We start from the raw sequence: 17244 nt of genomic DNA, 5'->3' as shown, positions 1-17244 counted from the left end.
CAGCACACCAACATGGCACAAGTATACATATGTAACAAACCTGCACATTATGCACATGTACCCTAGAACTTAAAGTATAATAAAAAAAAAAAGAACATGCCATGAGTTTCTCTGTGTCTCAGTGATTACAAAGGAACCTCAAAAGTGAGGGTTAATAACTCCAAGTCATTAAAAAGGCTCTGAACCACTAGATGAAGAACAAAGCACAGGAAGAAAGGCTACCAGTATACACTTTATCTTCAAAAAGTTAAAAAAAAAAAAAAAAAAATGAAAGTAGAGCCCCCAGAGGGTAAGAGACAAATTCCTAATACGGGTCTAGCAAGCAAAGCTCGGTAAATATAAATTGACATCCAGAACCAAGTAGAGAGGCAAAGGTCGAAGAAAGACAAGAGAAGAGAGAAGGAGAGAAGACTGGTAGTTAAAGTTTCCAGTGGGAACAAGAACAGAAGGCAATAGCAGAGGAGGGAGGGTCAGCAGAACAGAAAACGGGGCAAACCTCCTGAGACCAGAAGAAAGGAGATAAGAAAAGATGCAGAGAGGGAAATGAAGATGCAACAAGGAATATACTAAGGGTTCTACTGAAAAAAAAAGTAATTTTCTCTACCAATAATTGAGGAAGACAGATTTCAGCAATTCCCAAACCTGGGACAGCAGAGGGGTAGAGGAGCAATGCTATAGAAGATTGCACTAAGGGTCCCTGAGCATTCACTCCACAGGGGCTCAACCAGCTGCCAAGTCATATTCAGTCTACTCAAGATCACACCCCTTTGACCAAATAACACTATGTCCAAGATAGTGAAAGTGACATATATGTACTGCTTCCCACAAAAACTTTGGATATCTTTATGAAACTCCAAAACACCACAAAGAGTTAAGAGGACTTCCACTTATTAAATGAATTTTCAAAGAGGGAAGCTGTCACTGGGTCAGTCTTAGCTCTATAGCCTCTGTCATATTAAAAGAAACTAGAGTTCGACAGATTTTCATGCCATGGGACAGGGTCAAGCAGAACATATTTGTTTATTTCTTATACAGTTAGTCTCACCTCTGGGTCAGTGACTCAAAGTTTATGACAAATGACGTATTAGTTTCACTGGCAGTCTTTCACTGATAAGAGTCCAAGAATCTCCACAGCTGTCCTAGAGTAACCTCATTAGGAAGATGGGGAAAATGGAGCAAATGGCACCATCTGCAGTAATTTGGATGGAGAATTTTATCTTAAACTCTAACATTTCCCATTGATTTTCTTCTATCTTGAGCATTACTTTCCATATTTGTGAAAGCTGAAATTTAATCATTTGCCCATTGCTGTAGGCAGAATTGTAAGATGTCCCCAACAGTCCCCCTTCCCCAAAACCACCTCTATGTGCACTCTTTATATAATTCTCTCTCCTTAAGGGTGAGCAGAACTAGTGAATATGATGGTATATCTCTCCATGATTAGGTTACCAATCAACTGATTTTGAGTCAATCAAGAGGGATTACTGTAGTGGGCCTGACCTAATAGGACCCCTTAGTGGAGCTGGGATCTTCCTGACAGGAGCATAAAGGCGCACATGGAGGAGCCACAAGACAAGGAACTACAGGCAGCTTCTGGGAGCTAAGACAGCCACCATCCCATAGCCAACAAGAGAACAGGGGCCTCAGCCCTAAAACACAAGGCATGAATTCTGCAACCATCATATGAGCTTGAAAGAGAACCCCAAGCTTCAGAAGGGAACACAGTCCAGTGACACGTGTAAGACCCAAACACAGAACCCAGTCACACCAGGCCCAGACTTCTGACCTCAAAGAACTTCGAGCTAATAAATGGGTGTTGTTTTAAGCTGCAAAGTTTGTGAGAATTTGTTACAAAGTATGAAAAAACAAAACTACCCATCAGGGCAAATAGTATCAAATATGCTAAAAATACTTGAGCTATATCTACATTAAACCTTCAGCTGGAGGTTTAATGTAGACAGACTATTGGATACACAATTAGATAAAGAGTAACAGTTCCATTTGCAGTAATTTATTTTGAACATGTACTAATTCAACAAGGAGTATTTGCTTCCTAATTTCTGTCATGACAATTAAATCAAATGAGCAATTTGTTACACAAATTTACCCAAAAAGGAAATCATCCAGAATTGGCTTTGAGATAGTTTCCTCAACTATCAAAAGATCTGGTGTTGAAGCCATCAACATTCCTGTGATATAACTCAGAGAACCTCCATCAACACACATAAAGACCTGGCGGAATCCCTGCTGATTCAGTATTCATTCAAGATGGAAAAGAACTTGACTCTGGAGTAATTTTCTTCCTCAAGGGTAAGAACAATCCAATGAGCAAGTTGATTCCTTTCATTGATTTTTTACATTTTGTTTTCTTAAAAAATAAAGTTTTTAAGAAACTTTATGGCTGGGCACAGTGGCTCACGCCTGTAATCCCAGCACTTTGGGAGGCCGAGGCGAGCGGATCACAAGGTCAGGAGATCGAGACCACGGTGAAACCCCGTATCTACTAAAAATACAAAAAATTAGCTGGGCGCGGTGGTGGGCGCCTGTAGTCCCAGCTAGTCAGGAGGCTGAGGCAGGAGAATGGTATGAACCCGGGAGGCGGAGCTTGCAGTGAGCCGAGATCGCGCCACTGCACTCCAGCCTGGGCGACAGAGCGAGACTTCGTCTCAAAAAAAAAAGAAACTTTATTCATATTCGTATGCAATCAAGGTATATGAATACAACTGTGTACCACTTTTTATCTTTGCAAAATAATTACTTTAAGACGCAAGAAGGGCTTTCGTATTATAAACCTAGATAGACTTACCCATTTAAAAACATTTTCATGTCAACTTTGTATGGATTTTTTTAAAAAATACAAATATAGGCTGGGCGTGGTGGCTCACACCTGTAATACCTGTAATCCCAGCACTCTGGGAGGCCGAGGCAGACAGATCATGACATCAGGAGTTCAAAACCAGCCTGGCCAATATGGTGAAACCCTGTCTCCACTAAAAATAAAAAAATTAGCTGGGCATGGTGGTGCTTGCCTGTAATCCCAGCTACTCGGGCGGCTGAGGCAGGAGAATTGCTTGAACCCGGGAGGCAGAGGTTGCAGTGAGCCAAGATTGTGCCACTACACTCCAGCCTGGGCAACAGAGCAAAACTCCATCTCAAAAAACAAACAAACAAAATAACAAATATAAAACATTTTAAAATTACATGATTTGAAAGTGCTATCTGCTGGTTTTGTCTAGGAACAATACTCTAATTAAACTGATTTACATTCAGGGGACAGAAATAGTGAAGTATACACAAGGCCATATTTTTAAAGAAAATGCAATATACTATATAGTATCACTATAAAGTATCACTATAAAGTAATGATATTGAGGTCATAAAACCCATATAAGAATTGCTCTGTGGTCTTACTAACTGGAGTAGTTTTGCTTTTCCTGTGCAATGGTTTGCTTCTATTTTCTGGGTTCTACCAATCTGAGTTGGATGTTTTCCTTTTACCATTTGCTGCTGAAACCCTAACTTGTGAGTCAGCCTTAGAAAGAGTGAAAGATGTCAGTAGATAGTTTGCATCTTGCCTCATTCCTGACTCTGTTTTATTGCTTTACCTGTGGTTTCTTCTTTCTTATTTGCTTCTCTTCTTGCTCTACTGTGTCACAAGTAAGTTTAAGAGCAGCATCACTATCATCTGATTTAAAGAGAGATTGGTTTCCAGACAAACCAATGAAGGAAGCAATCAGAAAAGGCATGACTGAGTGAAAGGGGTTCTTTATATTTATTTTTATTTTTCTAAGACAGGATCTAGCTCTGTCGCCACAGCTGGAGTGCAGGGATGTGACCACAGCTCACTGGAGCCTCGACCTCCCAAGCTCAAGCAGTCCTCCCACCTCAGTCTCCCAAGTAGCTGGGACTACAGTTACATACTACCACACCTGGCTAATTTTTTAAAATTTTTTGTGGGGATGGGGTCTCACTATGTTGCCCAGGCTGGTCTCAAACTCCTGGGCTCAAGTAATCCTCCCACCTCAGCCTCCCAAAGTGCTGGGATTATAGGCATGAGCCACTGTGTCTGTCAGAAAGAGGTTCTTTAGAATAGAAAGTCAGAATCCCAAATTGCAAAAGACACAGTAAAAATGATGCTTAGGGAATATAACTGATCTGGTGCCTGTCCTTTGGACATGACCATGATGATACATTTACACCCCTTTCAAGCATGTATTTGTTATAATGGTCTTTTTTCACCTTCCATCAGTTTCTGTAAAACTCTGTAAAAAAAAAAAAAAAGTATAACTTTCTAGGTGATATATCACTTACTAGCTATGCCACTGAACCTAATGAACAGCATAAAATTTACCCAAATGTAAAAACCCAAGTTTATGAAGTCATGTTAAACTGCATTACCTGATGTCTTCATCTGTGACGATAAAAGCTTTGCAGAGGGGTTGAGATGTGTTAAGCCAAACAGCGGGGTTCTTTTCCACAGCAGCGGAGACTTGCCCTGTGATTGGCGCAGAGCTTGTGTGCAAAGCACTGGCAACAGCAGATAAAAGGGTCTCATCATTGCTACCTGGACCAACTCCTGCAATGAGAAATAAGTACTAGTTAAAGGAAATGTCTCAATGTGCTGAGCAAACTTTATGTGACCTAAAACAACTGATATTTTTATATATATTTGAGATCATATATGTAAAACTGATATAAAACAAAGCAGCAAAAGATAATATATCTACTCAATAGGTATGATACACTAAATAATTCACACTAAAGAAATAGTAACAAAATAGCTGAGCATTTTTTCTTACTTTAAAAAGCAAATCCTCATGCTTGCTATAAGCTTATAGCTGAGCATTTTAATAATACTTTACCAGAACTTTAAAACACATTTTCCAAGGTACTAAACTTTTAAAAAGTTGGCTATATTTCCCCAAGCAATGTTAATTATTTTAATGAGGTGAGACTTGGTGAAGCGACTATACTCAAGTATCCCTTTTAATGTATTCCTAGAGTACTGGTATAGTTTCTCCTTGTAGCTTTTAACATTAATTTCCAGAAATATCTCAACAATTATCTTCTTTGTCTCGGGATTCAAAGAAAAAGCCAATGCAAGCAAGCTGTACCTGTGGCTTTAACAGCTTTTTTCATAAACCTAACAAAACAGCCAAAATCAGAGAATTAGTAACTGCACACTTTGATTACTTGTAAGATACTGGCACCATGTCACATGTAAATGCAATGGTTAAAGTCCTAAACCTGTTTAACTAGTTAAGGCCAACATTCCAAGAACATAAAGAGATAAGGCAACAATCTAACCATGAATTATGAGGATTTTTGAGCAATTCACAATACATCAAGCTTTAGAAGCCAAATTTTTAATACTTGAAAAATAACTCTTCTCTAGAACTTGCAGTTCTCATATAACATGAAAGGTAGATCAGCATCTGAATTTTCCACCCCAGATCCCACTGGTTGCTGTTGCTGGACCAAACTGCATCTGTTCCCACTGCTACTTAGAGCACCAGTTTGTGGAGGGAGGGGCAGAAGGAGAGCTGTTAGTTGTTCTTGTGGTAAGAGGATGAGAGAAAGAGCAGGTGGTAGGGCCAGATGCTGCTATAAGCAGGAAGCTTGAGAAATTCTGTTACTCCTCTGCATCCAGTGCTAAAAGTAGCACATGGGTTAGCTTCTGTGATGAACCTAACCTAAAACCAAAATTTTTACACAGAAAAAAATCTAAGATAATATACTACATGGCAGCATCTGTCTACATACAAGTTTTTCATGTAGCTTCTGCCTGGCTTTACTAAAACACAAGAGGTACATCATCCAGCAAGGCATATGACCTCCCAAGGCAAAGACCTCCTGTCAGTCATTGCTGAATCCACAGCATCTAACAGAGTGCCTGGCATGCAGTAGGTACTTAATAAATGTCTGCTCAACTGAACTTAGATAATACCTTGAAGACCTTTGGGTAGTTCCATGGTTTTTATAATTTGTTCTGTTACATCTGATGCACTAAGTCCTTGTAGCCTCTTCTCCCAGAAAAGCTGTAAGGCAAAATATCACTGTTAATAGATACATTCTTGAAACAAGAAAGTAGCGCATCGATGCTGTTGAATAATGAAATTTAAATCATTTCAATAGTTTCCTATAATTTCCTCATTTTTCCTTATAAAAAGCTAAATGATATTCCAAACGTGAATTATTTCAACACATCATAATCCTCTCAGATGACATTGCTCAAAAAAGGTTGTTTTATGTGACCTATTCACTTGTTACAGTACTATAGATGGTTATATGCTGTATACTATGTATAGTTTCTTATAGTGTATCTTCCAAAGAAAAGAATTTGAATTTTTTAAAGATTCATCTGGCATGAAATTTTAATGCTACGACTTATTAGGGAAAAGAAAACAAATTATATGATGTGTTATCCCCCTTTATCCAATATTATTAGAGAAAGAGCTACTCCAATATAGGATTTCTCCAAGACAATGAAGTTTAGCTCTTTAGCACACTTTAAGGGAGAAAAGACCATTTTTAATGAAACATTTTCTAAAATGTTTTAGATGCCTCCTTTATTTTTAAACTGGATGTCATATTCATGAGTGACTCCCTGCTGCACAGGGCCTGGATCACCATGGTCACTTAGTGGCCCCAGGTCATCATTATGGGCATCAGTGAGTACACTGAGAGGCTCTTCATGCCCTAGGGGCTATGGAGCTTTTTGCTTATTCAAACACTAAATGGTCCAAGACAATCATGGTTTTTATTTTATATCCTTTTCATGTTTGATTCTCTCTCCTAGTTATTACTTTTCACTAATATCACTCACCCATTCAACATATATTTATTGAGCTCCTGCTAGGTACTGTGCTCACCCTGCAGATGTGACAGTCAGTAACAGAGACAATGTCACTGTCCTCATGCCTCCTTTCTTTTCTAGTCTGTTTCATATTTACTGCAGCCAAAAAAAAAAACAGATAAAGGATTCTATAGGACTCTGTATGATTGTCTTTAATCCTGGATACCAGGGCCTGTCACATAGTTGGTACTGAAAAAATATTTATGAGAATGACTGAAAATGGGAGCAACTGGACTTAGAGTGAGGATCTGGGGGACACACAAACCCATACTGAAATCTCAGCAGCAACACTGTCTCTAGATAGACGACCTTGGACAAGGTCTAAACCCATGCTGAAATCTCAGCTGCGATACTCTCTAGATAGACAACTTTGGACAAGGTTTATAACCTCTTCAGAATCTTCAATTTATTTCCTCTTCTATAAATGTGGCAACAATAGCTATCACAAAAGATTACTGTGGGAGTTAAATAAGGCAATATGTATAAAGTATCCATTATAAACTGGGCACAAGATTTATCACATTTGCTTTCAGCAAACTGTGGCCACTCTGAGGGCTTTTGGGGCTTACATTCTGACTTTTGGATATATGTGAAGTATCAGATAATTGTCCTCCAGATAAATGAGAAGATACAGTAGTGTAATTCTATTTATGTTAGAAGAGCAATATGCTGAATTTGTAATAAGCACAACACTAGCACCAAGGAAGGCCTTTGGTATATAGTAACATCTTACATCTCTCTGCTAATCACATTATCAGTAGAATATGTTGTCAATATAAACAAGTCAACAATTCGAGGATATAAATATATTAATCACCATGAATGAAAAGTAGTAAGGTGAAGGTAATAATTGATGAACACAATAAATGTTCCAAGAAAACCTGCCTGCTTTCTATTTGCTCTTTGGTGGAATAATATCATCTGTGTTTTGAATATCACAGCTATAGAAAAAAAAAAAAGGAAAACAAAACCCAGTTACATTTCTAATGAAAAAGTATCCAGGAGAATTAGTGAGGATAAGATTAGTAAGTGCTTTTAGAATTAAATATTATGTGTGTGTGTATATATATATATACACAATTTAATAAAAGCACTTACTAATCTCATAGTCACTGATTTGTAAAAATAAATCAACACTACCAAATAAAAGCATGGGAATTATGAACAGATACATTGTTTATATTTTACATCTAAAAGTTCCAATTCCAGATACTAAAAAATAATTTGTTTTATTCTATCTTTTTAAATTCTTAACTTTTAAACTTCTATCAGTAACAAGGAAAACAATACAAAAATTTAAAAAGAAAAATTTAGTAAAAATAAATCCTGGACTGAAATACAAGTATATGGCTCTAGCTTGTATAACATCCCGGTAACCACCACATGTCATCTGATAGCCCTCAACTACAGCTGAAGTTAGAATCTGATATGTGTGGATGCTCTCTTTATAAGAGAGGACATAAGAAACTAAGATTTTGCATATGCTCTTTCGATAGTAAAAGCACCATTTCCAGAGTTCAGGAGCAAAAATAACAAAATTGTTATGCCATGAAAATGGAGATATATATATGCGTATTTGTGTGTGTGTGTATCTTCCCCCATCCCCAACTCAGGGGAGAAAGGGGGAGTGAGAAAGGTCAGAGAAGGAGAGGAGGCTAGTTTAAGAAAACACTTAAATGGTCAAGGTCACTTCATCTCCAACCTTTCCAACACTCACTCAAAGCTAACAAGCTCACCTAAATTCACTGAAAACTGAAACGGTCCTTAGGAGGTAAACATCTGTTTACATCTCAGTATGTTCCTAACTCAACTTTTCTGTACATCCATCTTCTCAGATCCCTGTTTTATTTGTTTGGGCAGGGGATGCGGGCAAGGATTATTTGCATTTTAAAATGCATTTTAAATGTACATACAGTAGGCATTATGCTAAGTGAAAGAAGCCAGTCTTTCCCACTCTGTGTGATTTCACTCCTATGATACCCTGAAAAGGAAAACCTATAGGGAAGGTTGCCAGAGATTAGCATGGAGGGGAGTCTGACAGCAAAGGCTCAGCACAAGCAACTTCTTTGGGATGCTAGGACTGTACTTTCTGGTTGTTAATACGTGGAGACTTTATCCAGCTTATATAATGACCATTTTCTTTTCTTTCTAAGCCTGTTCCTCAAGGAATGGCCCAATGTGCGCTATTGCCCTTTCCCAAGCCTACTGCAACTTTATTAGCCCACCCCCTTTCTAGCCAACTTGCACTAAACCTACTCTAACAGTCAGCTCCTCTCACCAAATTCCAAGATCTTTTCTCATTATCTTTGGCCACTACAGCCCTCAGTGCTTCAGAGGCAGCAGGGGAGGAAAAGGTCTTCCTTTGCCTAAGTTTAAAATTTCCTGATCTACTCACTTAGGTGAGTAGGTGTTTCCTTGGAGATTCTGTTCACTTGGAAGTCTCCCCGCTTTCTCAAACATTAGAAGTCCAAAGACTTTAATATTCAAAAGATGGCTAATACTCAAAATATTCAAAACATATGTAAGGACTCTCCCTCTATGATGGCTACCTAGTCTCTTGCACTACACTCCATAAGCACTACTGCTGTCATAAATCCTAACCTACTCACTGAAAATCTGATTTCCCCTGCCAAATTCAGTGGTTTTCTCAGCTTAATCTTGCTGCCTGGTGTGAAGCCAAATGATCAATATATAGAATATGTATAAGGAACAGTGATTTAACATTTGGAGAAACTCCCAAAATGTGCTATCACCCTCAGTTATTACATCTCCCTCTAATCCTCAATAACCAGATGCTCTGAGTGCATCTAATACCTTGTTCTCTTTGTCACTTTCCAGTATATTAGAACATTGGCTAGCTCCACATGCCTATCACCTTATAACACCAACCGTCTGGGCAGTGCCCTATCCAGGAAACCAGCTGATGGAGAGAGAAACATAGGATGGAATTAAAAGTCACTCAAAACCACAAAAGTGCCTAAAATTTAAGTGACAGTGCAGAGCATCTTTGGAGAAACCATCTTAGTAGTCACTGTAGTTCATCTCTACACATTTTCTCCGCACAGTTCTCCTAGGAAGGACATCAACGGAAGCACAGCTACATGGACTTTACTCCACTTAGTGGCCCAAAGAACAAACATGAAGGTGTATTACAAAAACTGCTTCTTTAGTGAGGTCAATGATCAAATCTGTTTACTGAAAGTAAAATGAACCCACGATAGCATTTCCTTTTCGTAATTGTTATGTATTCAACTTGGACTTTGAGGGATTTGTTCAATTTGCCTTATGAAGAATATACAAAGAGGATGAGAAAGAAACAGGGATCACAAACAACTCCTCGCCACCATTCACAGACACTGATCCCTATTCTGATGCTCTGGGAACTGAGGCTGATAATGCTATTATTTACCTTCATCACCCCGAGTTTATTAATATTACTCTGAAGAGATTTCTACTCTTTACTGAAGAACAAAAGAGATGGCTTACTAGGAAAAAGGAATTTGAGGATCAACAACATTCAACAAATACTCTTTGAATGCCCATGATATGTAACGTGTTTTTCTGGCACTGGGGATGCTTGGTAGGATAATCAGCAACCACTGCCCTCCAGGAGCTGTTTGGTAGAAAACATGCAAAACTCTACAAGGCTGACCGCAATAATGAAGATACGTCTCTAACTTCAATTTGGGAAGATCTGGAAAGGCTTCTAGGAAGAGGTAACCCTTGAAAATTGTGTAAGAATTCTATAGGCATGTAGAAGAGAAAAGACTATTCTAACCCAAGAATCGTATGGGCAAGGAGGTAAGAGAGTGCAGGTCAGTGTTTCTAAAGATCTTATAAAGAACAATAACCAAGGTGGCTTATTTTAAAAATATATTCCAAGGCCTCAGCCCCAGAGATTCTATTCAGTAGGTCTGGGATTAGAGAGCTAGTTTTATTTTTTATTTTTTGCAAATACCTTAGGTGATTCTGATGCAGGTTCTAGGTATGAGAAAGACTGGCTTGGTTTGTGTTGAAAGAATGGTAGTAGCTGGGTGCGGTGGCTCACGCCTCTAATCCCAGCACTTCAGGAGGCCAAGGTGGGCAGATCATCTGAGGTCAGGAGTTCCAGACCACCTTGTCCAACAGGTGAAACCCTGTTTCTACTGAAAATACAAAATTAGCTGGGCATGGTGGCACATGCTTGCAACCCCAGCTACTCACGAGGCTGAGGCAGAACTGCCTGAACCCGGGAGGTGGAGGTTGCAGTGAGCCGAAATCGCACCATCGCACTCCAGCCTGGGTGACAGAGCAAAACTCCGTCTCAAAAAAAAAAAAAAAAAAATGGTAGTGTGCATGTAGTGGGGGTGTAGTGACCACCAAGATCTCTAACTTTTATTCTTAATTATGCTGAAAGATTTTTAAAAATATTATTCTATCCTCTTCCTTGCAGACAACAAGAGGAAGACATTTGCCTTCCAATTATTTCATTGCAGGAGGAGATACGTTGAAGTTTATTTAAAAGTAGAGCTAATTGTTTAGGTATAAATCAAGAAAGGGCTTACCCAATGTTCTGTTTTACCCAGTGAAACTATGCCCAGTCACACTGTCTTGATGAAATAGGGGGAGGAAGAGGAGGAAAACTATGACTTAGCCATTAACATCTTTCCATAGGCCTGGCACTGTGCTAAGTGCTTTATGTACAGGAATTCAGTTAAACTTTCCTGCAGCATTTTGGAGAAGATATTACTCCCATTTACAGATAAAGAAATGGAAGTGTGGGGAACTTAAATAACTTACACAATTAATCAGTGGTGCAGCTGGAATTAAAACTCAGGTCAGTGTGATTAAACAGTCCTTCTCTTAACAAAAGCTCTGAAAGAGCATTTACATGTTTGGCTCCTGTTAGGTTATATAGTACAAGCCTCAGACACTTCTGCTGCCATCAAAGGCTAATAGTAATAGATCAGTAAATTTTAAGAGAACTATCAAATTACTCTTAATCCATTTAACTCCTAAGTAATAGATACTCGTCAATTGTAGGTGATCTACGCCTGATGCCTGCCTCTTTCTTATGCAGAAATAAGAAGACAGGCTGATAATATATTGAGGCTAAGACCAGCATAGACTTTTATGGGGATATCAAATTGTCATGAGAAGTAGCTCACATGGTAAAAAATAAAGAATTGGTGTAACATATATTCTCTGCAAATTAGCTTTCTTAGACCACAATTGCAAATATCAATCACATAGAACATAAAATTTTTATTTGGTGAATAGAAATTAAAGAGACCCTACTCCAAGAAGGCACTTTCAGCTAAGCAACACTTACAATGATATGGGCGCAAGTATTTCAAAAAATGGAAAAAGAGATGGAGCGATTTGCATATATAACTGAAGGCTTTTGAATTTTTTCTGTAAGAATACTGTTTCGGATTAATTATAATAGTTACTTCTCCTGACCACACTGAAAAGCATCTACATCATATACTCTAGCACTATTTTCATAAATCATTATATCCAATTTGAAAAATACTGATGTGTCTCTGTTGTGTTAAAAAAAGTAATTCACTAGACAAAACGAAACTGATTTTCCATGTATACTCACGACCTCAACTTGACAGTCAACCTTGAGGACAGGAATATCTAACTTATTAGCAGAGTGAATGGGATTGGGTTTTAGAATCTGAACAACCAATGTTCAAACTTGCTTTTTCATGAGCTTTATAAATTGGACAACTGACCTCTCTAAATATCAGTTTCATACTCTATGGAATGGGACAATATAAGCAATCTCAACAGGTTATGGGAACAAAATGAGGAAGTGTTATAAACACTTGAATATGCCCAGTACACAGCAACTATCATTTTACTATTTCGTTTCCCCTGTGGCTTGTAGCACATTGCTGATCATACAATAGCACTTAATAAGTAGCTGGTCATTTTATTAAAATTAGTAAGTATAAACAAAGCAAAAATAATCAATTCTGAAAGGTAAGTATTAGCAAATGAAGAGACTGAGCAAATGAATATGAATCTTCCCTTCCCTTCCTTCGCTTTCAGTTGGGGATTTCTTGCTACTACAAATATTTTTAAATTCTCCTCTCTCTCCTCCAAGCCAGACTGCCTCTCACCTGGACCTAAGGTTGGTTGGGAGTACTTTGGTAAGCAGTACTGGCTATATAATTTACTGGGCCCAGAACAAATTAAAAATGTGCGGCCTCTTGTTTAAAAAAATTAAGAATTTCAAGGGTATAGCAGCAGAGCATTAAACCAGGCATAGGCCCTTCCTTCTAAGTGAGGGGCTCTTTTAAGCACAAGGCCCTGTGTAACTGCACAGGTCACATGTCCATGAAGCTGGCACTGGTGGCAAGTATGCAGCAGCAGTAGACAGAAGGAGAGAAGAGTAGAGAAAGGAGGTCCCTGTGCTGTGCAGCAGTACTTAAGGAAAGGCTGGGATGTAATCTCTTCCTGAAACTTTCTTAAAAGAAGGAGAACAACAGAAAACAGTTCTGGCCAGATCTATGCAATACAAAGGAACCTTTCCTTAACTACTCATTAAAATAACGCAAGGATTTTTCATCCCTGTAGTTTCTCATCGGGAGAAACAGGATCACTGCTAAGGCTCTCCATGGTGGAGCAGTATTAATAAGGAAGGTTGGAAGACCAGGGAATGAGGAAACCATCATCACGGGGAGGAAAGGACTGAAGCCTAGAGAAGGATGAGAATTTTGCTCTATTTAAAGTCCAGTGGAGAGCATGGATAGCTTTTAATTAAGATTTCCTAAAACTGTAATCTTGTTATTTTTGGTCCATCTAGTTCCATGTTGTGATGATACTAAAGCTCTCAGATAAACCTCAAAAGAGCTGTGAGCTTGTTTCAAGAATAGAAGGTGGGAAAGAATCAGGGAACACAGACTGTATTTCTAAGCTGCAATGAATCAAAAAAGGCAAAAACAACCCTAACCAGTAGCATTAACTGTCTGGAGCAGAATTTCTTAGCCTTGGCATTCTTGACGTTTGGGGGTAAATGACTATCAGCTTGGTTGGTTTATACACCCACAAGATGTCAGAAGAACTACTCCAGTTGTGACAACCAAAAAATATCTCTGGACATTACCAAATGTACCCAGGTAGGTGGGCAGTGGGGCAGTAAGAGGAAATGGGGGAAACAAAATCATGTGTAGTTGAGAACCACTGGTCCAGAGAAAGAGAAAAAGGATAGGGAAATAGGAGGTTTATAAAGGCAGGCGCCCAGATCTCACAGCAGAAACAGAAAGAAGGGCCCCCGCCAGCATGCACCATCACTGCAAGCTCCTCTCTCAGTTCTCAGTAGTGTGTCTCCCAGCTCCCCTCATTCATGAGCCTTAGAAGAACCTATCTAAATGGCTTGGAGGTGGGTGCCTCTTTTTTTTCACTGCCAATTAGGAGTGGTGGAGAACCCACTCATTCTGGAGAGTAAGATAAAGCACGAGTGGGAGAAACATTTCATACCTCAGAAAGTTGATAGTCAATGTATTTGCTGCTAGAAATGTGGTTGTAATTATTTTTAATAATTCAGATATACTTTAGATTAAATGGTCTTTTATGGGTGGGTCTGGAACACTAGAGTCATTTATAATATCATTTCTGTTGGAAGATGTAGAGTTCCAAATAAATGAAACATGAAATTTTATATCACAACTTGTAAACTAGAAAGTATCTGTATAAAGAGATGTCAGATTTTAGAAGGGGTTCTCTTATTTACCACAGGACCGAGTTTCCCACACATGTGCGAATCTGTCACTGACTACTGAGAAAGGCACAGCTCCATTTAGAATGACTTTAAGTGTTCAAATGTAGGTACAGTAGCAAAATAGAACAGACAGGTTTATTTGGAACATGTTAATTTCCATAAATTAGCATGTAGCTATTAGTAGGCCTGGCTAATTCTTACATGAAAACTGGAGAAAATTCACCAAACTGAGCCACACGAAAACCTAAAACTTATTTTAGCCCTCATGCATTATCTTAAAAAGCATCTTCCCTTTTGAAATTACAATCTCCGTTAGAACAAAAAATAAACTGACCAGAGAAATCTGCTGAATTTCAACAATGAAACTAAGGGAAGTTCATCTAAAACTCCTACATATCCAAACTCCTGTTTTTTTGTTGTTTATTTTAGACACCATAAGCTGAATATTAACCTCCAAGCCAAGAAGCCTGTAGAGCAACTTCAGAACAACTAGAAAAGTCAGGCGCTAAGCCTGAAGGTCTAGAGCCTCTATGAACATCGTCCTTTCCACCTCAGATCTCCTCCTATTTTAGAGAAATAAGAATGTGCTGCCCTTCTAAGATTATCCCGCCACCTGCACTCTTGATCACATCTTCTACCTCCTCCTCTTCTTGTCCTATCAATTTGCCCAACTTCTCACATTTTCCATTTTTCCCTTCCTCTCCTGGGACACCTTCTTTTAAGTGACAAATCCACTTGAACACTGACAACTTAAAACATGTCCTTATTCACACTGCTTCCCCCTCAAGCCATCTTGATCTTCCCCTTCCACTAGCAGAGAGACCTTGTGTCTTATTTCCCCACATTCTATTCATTCTTTTCCTTCTAACCCAGGCTCTGCCCCTTTTATTTATATGAACACTGACCTTGCCCAAGGTCACAGTAACCTAATTACCAAATCCAATTCCTAGCTCAAGCCTCCCCTGTCCTACTTCACTGATACATTCGCCTGCTGCCAGGGGACTGAGGACCTTTCATGACAGTTCTCTGTATGTTTCTGTATTCTTTACTACAATTAAACAACACATTAAAATGTCTAACATTAATTGTCAAAGATTTAGACTATAAGCATTTTTCTTTTTTCTAATGAAAAAAATTTAAATGCATAAGATATGTGATATAATTTTTAAAGTATATGAGGACAACAGTGTTAATGCTTTATAAAACAGAAGAACAAAAAGTTACCTTAAAAATCTCCCCATTTTTAAAGTTTTATCTGCAATCTACAGCTGTCAAGAGCATGATGCTAGACACAAAATTCACACTCAGATGTTTGCAGGATGAATTTTTGGCTAAGTAGAGGGAGGACAGGGTGATAGAAAGTGCTGGTTTGGCAGCTAAATGCTTTAATCCTGGCACAAACACTAAATAGATGCGCTTGGGCAAAGCACTTAATCTCCTTGCATATATTTTCACTAGTAAACTAGAAATCCTAATAACTGTCAGCTCTATCTCAGGTTATCAAAACACTAATAAAATATGAGAAAGTTTTTTGAGAAAAAAAATCTTTTATCAAATTGCTCAGGATTTTTTTCTAATGTTAGGATTCCATCAATTTAATGAATATCTTACTTTCATAAGGCAGTTACTAAAGCTAATCAAATAATAGAGACTCTTGTCACATAATTGTCGATTAAAGCAAAATCCAGAAAGTGTATACTTTCTTGTCACTCTCAAAAAGCTAAATATACAGGACACTGAGTTAGGGCTATGTGGATGAATGGTGTTTCCTGCCAAGAAGAAATTCACCATCCAGTTTATAAACTGCTTTATTTCAGATCAACCCCGTATAGTATCTGAATTGTCTAGTTAATGGTCAGCAATAACAACTTAACTTAAATACCATGGTCTGTAAACATCAAAGATCAAGTATGAGCTACCCTCTTATTTTGTCAGAGTAGCCCAAGAAGAAAGAGCTAGATAATAACAAGAAAATTATTGCATAAATCAAGGAAAATCTTCTTTCATGTGCTGTGCAAACTACAATGTGATCTCTTTTTAAGGCAAAAGATAATTTGGGCTAAACAGGTTAGATGAATAAAGCAAAGGGCAGATTTTAGGGTTGATGAAGATAGAGGTGCAGTAAGCATTTGCTGTAGTTGTTTGTCTAAATTTTGCCATGAATACTCTCTAACTTACACACTGTGGGTATATGATACTTGTCAAGTGCCTGAAAAGGTACCATTATCCTAAGATGACCAACCATGGAATAAGAGCATCATTCGAGGTGCCTAGATTTTTCATGTGCTCCTCCCACAGAAAAAGCTATAATCATTTTCTTACTGATACGTAAGTTCATACAGGAACTTAGATGTGCTCCTTCGCTACTTTTCACATATTTGTCATACATCAGTATGCCTGCAATTATTTGTTCAGTGTTGGTTTTCCTTATCAAATTCAAAGTTTTATGAGGATGGGAACATGTTCGACTTTTTTGTTAATATAGCATCTGTTAATCAGCAATATATGTTGTGGAATGAATAAATTGCTGATTTCAAAACCCACTCAATGGCAGGAACTTTGATCTCTAATAGATAAGGATCTATCATTAGTTCTTTATGAGAAGATATTCCCTTAAGAAACGTTTTCTTAAAACTAATTTCAGTAGTGTAAATTAATTCCTTTTTTTTTTTTT

The 17244-nt window shown here is 38.2% G+C and overlaps 1 protein-coding gene across 1 annotated transcript in view; it reads right to left on the bottom strand.

Moving 5' to 3' along the window:
• The window catches only part of MBD2 (methyl-CpG binding domain protein 2), a gene marked incomplete at its 5' end in the record, with an annotated part of 57146 nt that overhangs the window by 11832 nt on the left and 28070 nt on the right, over positions 1-17244 (bottom strand). Inside the window, 2 exons of the mRNA XM_011950997.1 lie at positions 4399-4576; positions 5948-6038. Of these exons, the coding sequence (XP_011806387.1) occupies positions 4399-4576; positions 5948-6038 (269 nt within the window). The remainder of the gene's footprint in view (positions 1-4398; positions 4577-5947; positions 6039-17244) is intronic.

The sequence above is a fragment of the Colobus angolensis genome, unplaced genomic scaffold (assembly GCF_000951035.1).
Source record: "Colobus angolensis palliatus isolate OR3802 unplaced genomic scaffold, Cang.pa_1.0 Scaffold312, whole genome shotgun sequence".
NCBI classification, from domain to species: Eukaryota; Metazoa; Chordata; class Mammalia; order Primates; family Cercopithecidae; genus Colobus; species Colobus angolensis.
Note: the sequence above shows the minus strand (reverse complement) of the source record. Positions and strands in the feature narration are given on the sequence as shown.